This window comes from Megalops cyprinoides, chromosome 1 (assembly GCF_013368585.1).
Source record: "Megalops cyprinoides isolate fMegCyp1 chromosome 1, fMegCyp1.pri, whole genome shotgun sequence".
Classification (NCBI taxonomy): domain Eukaryota; kingdom Metazoa; phylum Chordata; class Actinopteri; order Elopiformes; family Megalopidae; genus Megalops; species Megalops cyprinoides.
In genome coordinates this window covers 12,047,677-12,049,031 of record NC_050583.1, presented here as the reverse complement: position 1 = coordinate 12,049,031, position 1,355 = coordinate 12,047,677, and the positions used below count along the sequence as shown (strand labels likewise).

General features: G+C 43.3%; 1 gene segment (V, D, J or C); it reads right to left on the bottom strand.

Moving 5' to 3' along the window:
* Positions 1-541: 541 nt before the first annotated feature.
* LOC118791105 lies at positions 542-1,058 on the bottom strand. The segment is given in 2 exon segments: positions 542-870; positions 1,013-1,058. Coding segments are annotated over 2 exon segments (375 nt in total).
* Between the last annotated feature and the right edge of the window lie 297 nt (positions 1,059-1,355).

Genomic DNA, 1,355 nt, shown 5'->3' with positions numbered 1-1,355 from the left:
GGCAGACAGGGGTGGATAGAAGGATAGGGGGAAGGGCTTCGCTGGGAGAGGGATAGCGGCGTCTCAGATTTTATGAATTGCCTTGTTAAATTTTGTGTTTTTTTAAAAGAATAAAGAGTTGCTCCTACTCACCTTGTCCTGGCATTCTTGTGGCGGGCGGATCCCTAGGAGGGCGAACTATCTGGGCATAGTGTCACTCCTGACACATTCATTGCTTATGTTTATATGTAGGAGGTGCACAGTGAGTTTATTATTGATATCCTCACAAGGCTAAACTAGTGAAATAAAGAGGTAGGTGGAAAAGCACTCGCATTCATAGAGTATATTCATATCCAGGTTGTAAGGCTGTGGATGCTAGCTCTTTGTTCTAGGGATTATCTATAGTGCTCATAAAGAAGGCAGACAGACAATGGCATTGAGGAGTCTCTGTGACCATTCCACCACTCTGTCATTAATATCACCTCTTACAATGGGCCAGTATACAGCAAGCTGAGCATTTTGACTGTGATTAATGAAGTGTGACAAAGTTTTTGCATTGCTTTTAAATGACTTTCACTCGCTGTGTGTATCTGGCACAACAATACACAGCTGTGTCTTCAGCCTGCAGGCTGCTTCCTTGTAAAGACACTGTGCTGCTGGAGGTGTCTCTGGAGATGCTGAACTTGTTCTTTAAGGAATCTTTGTAACGGGTGCCCCCACCACTGTTAATAAATCCAACCCACTCGAGGGTTTTTCCTGCAGGCTGCCGGATCCAGAATGTGGTATAACTGCTCAGGGAATGCCCAGAGACTTTACAGGTGATAGTCAGAGACTGTCCTGGCTTTCCAAATATGGAAGCTGGCTGAGTGAGTTCAACATTACACTGCACACCTGTTGAAAGAAGGACATAAGAATACATTTTTCAGCAATTTGACAAAAGATACACAGATATTTCTTGACCAATGCTGAATATTTGCAATGCTGTTGAAATGAAAGCATTGATCTGCCGCAAAACCCAAACACTGAGACTCACAGGATGCAGCTGCTAGCAGCAGCAGCAGTAGAGATGCAGGGAACATGGTTTGTGTTGAAGCTGAACTGCTGTGAATGTCTGTAATGGCTTCTCACTGTGCACATGCTTAAATGAACATGGTGACAGCACTGGATTTGCATACAGCTGAGCCTGAAGTCATCATTCATCATTGGTGAGTGATGGATATAAAAGAAGGCAGACATGGCAATTGAGCCATTTACTTTGATGCAGAAATCAGGCAGTAGTGCAGCAGTGTGGTGTTTATTATTATATTGACTGAATATGGCTTTGAAATTTACCCTACTGGTTTTGCTATTTTCACATCAGCTCCAGTTTGTGAAAG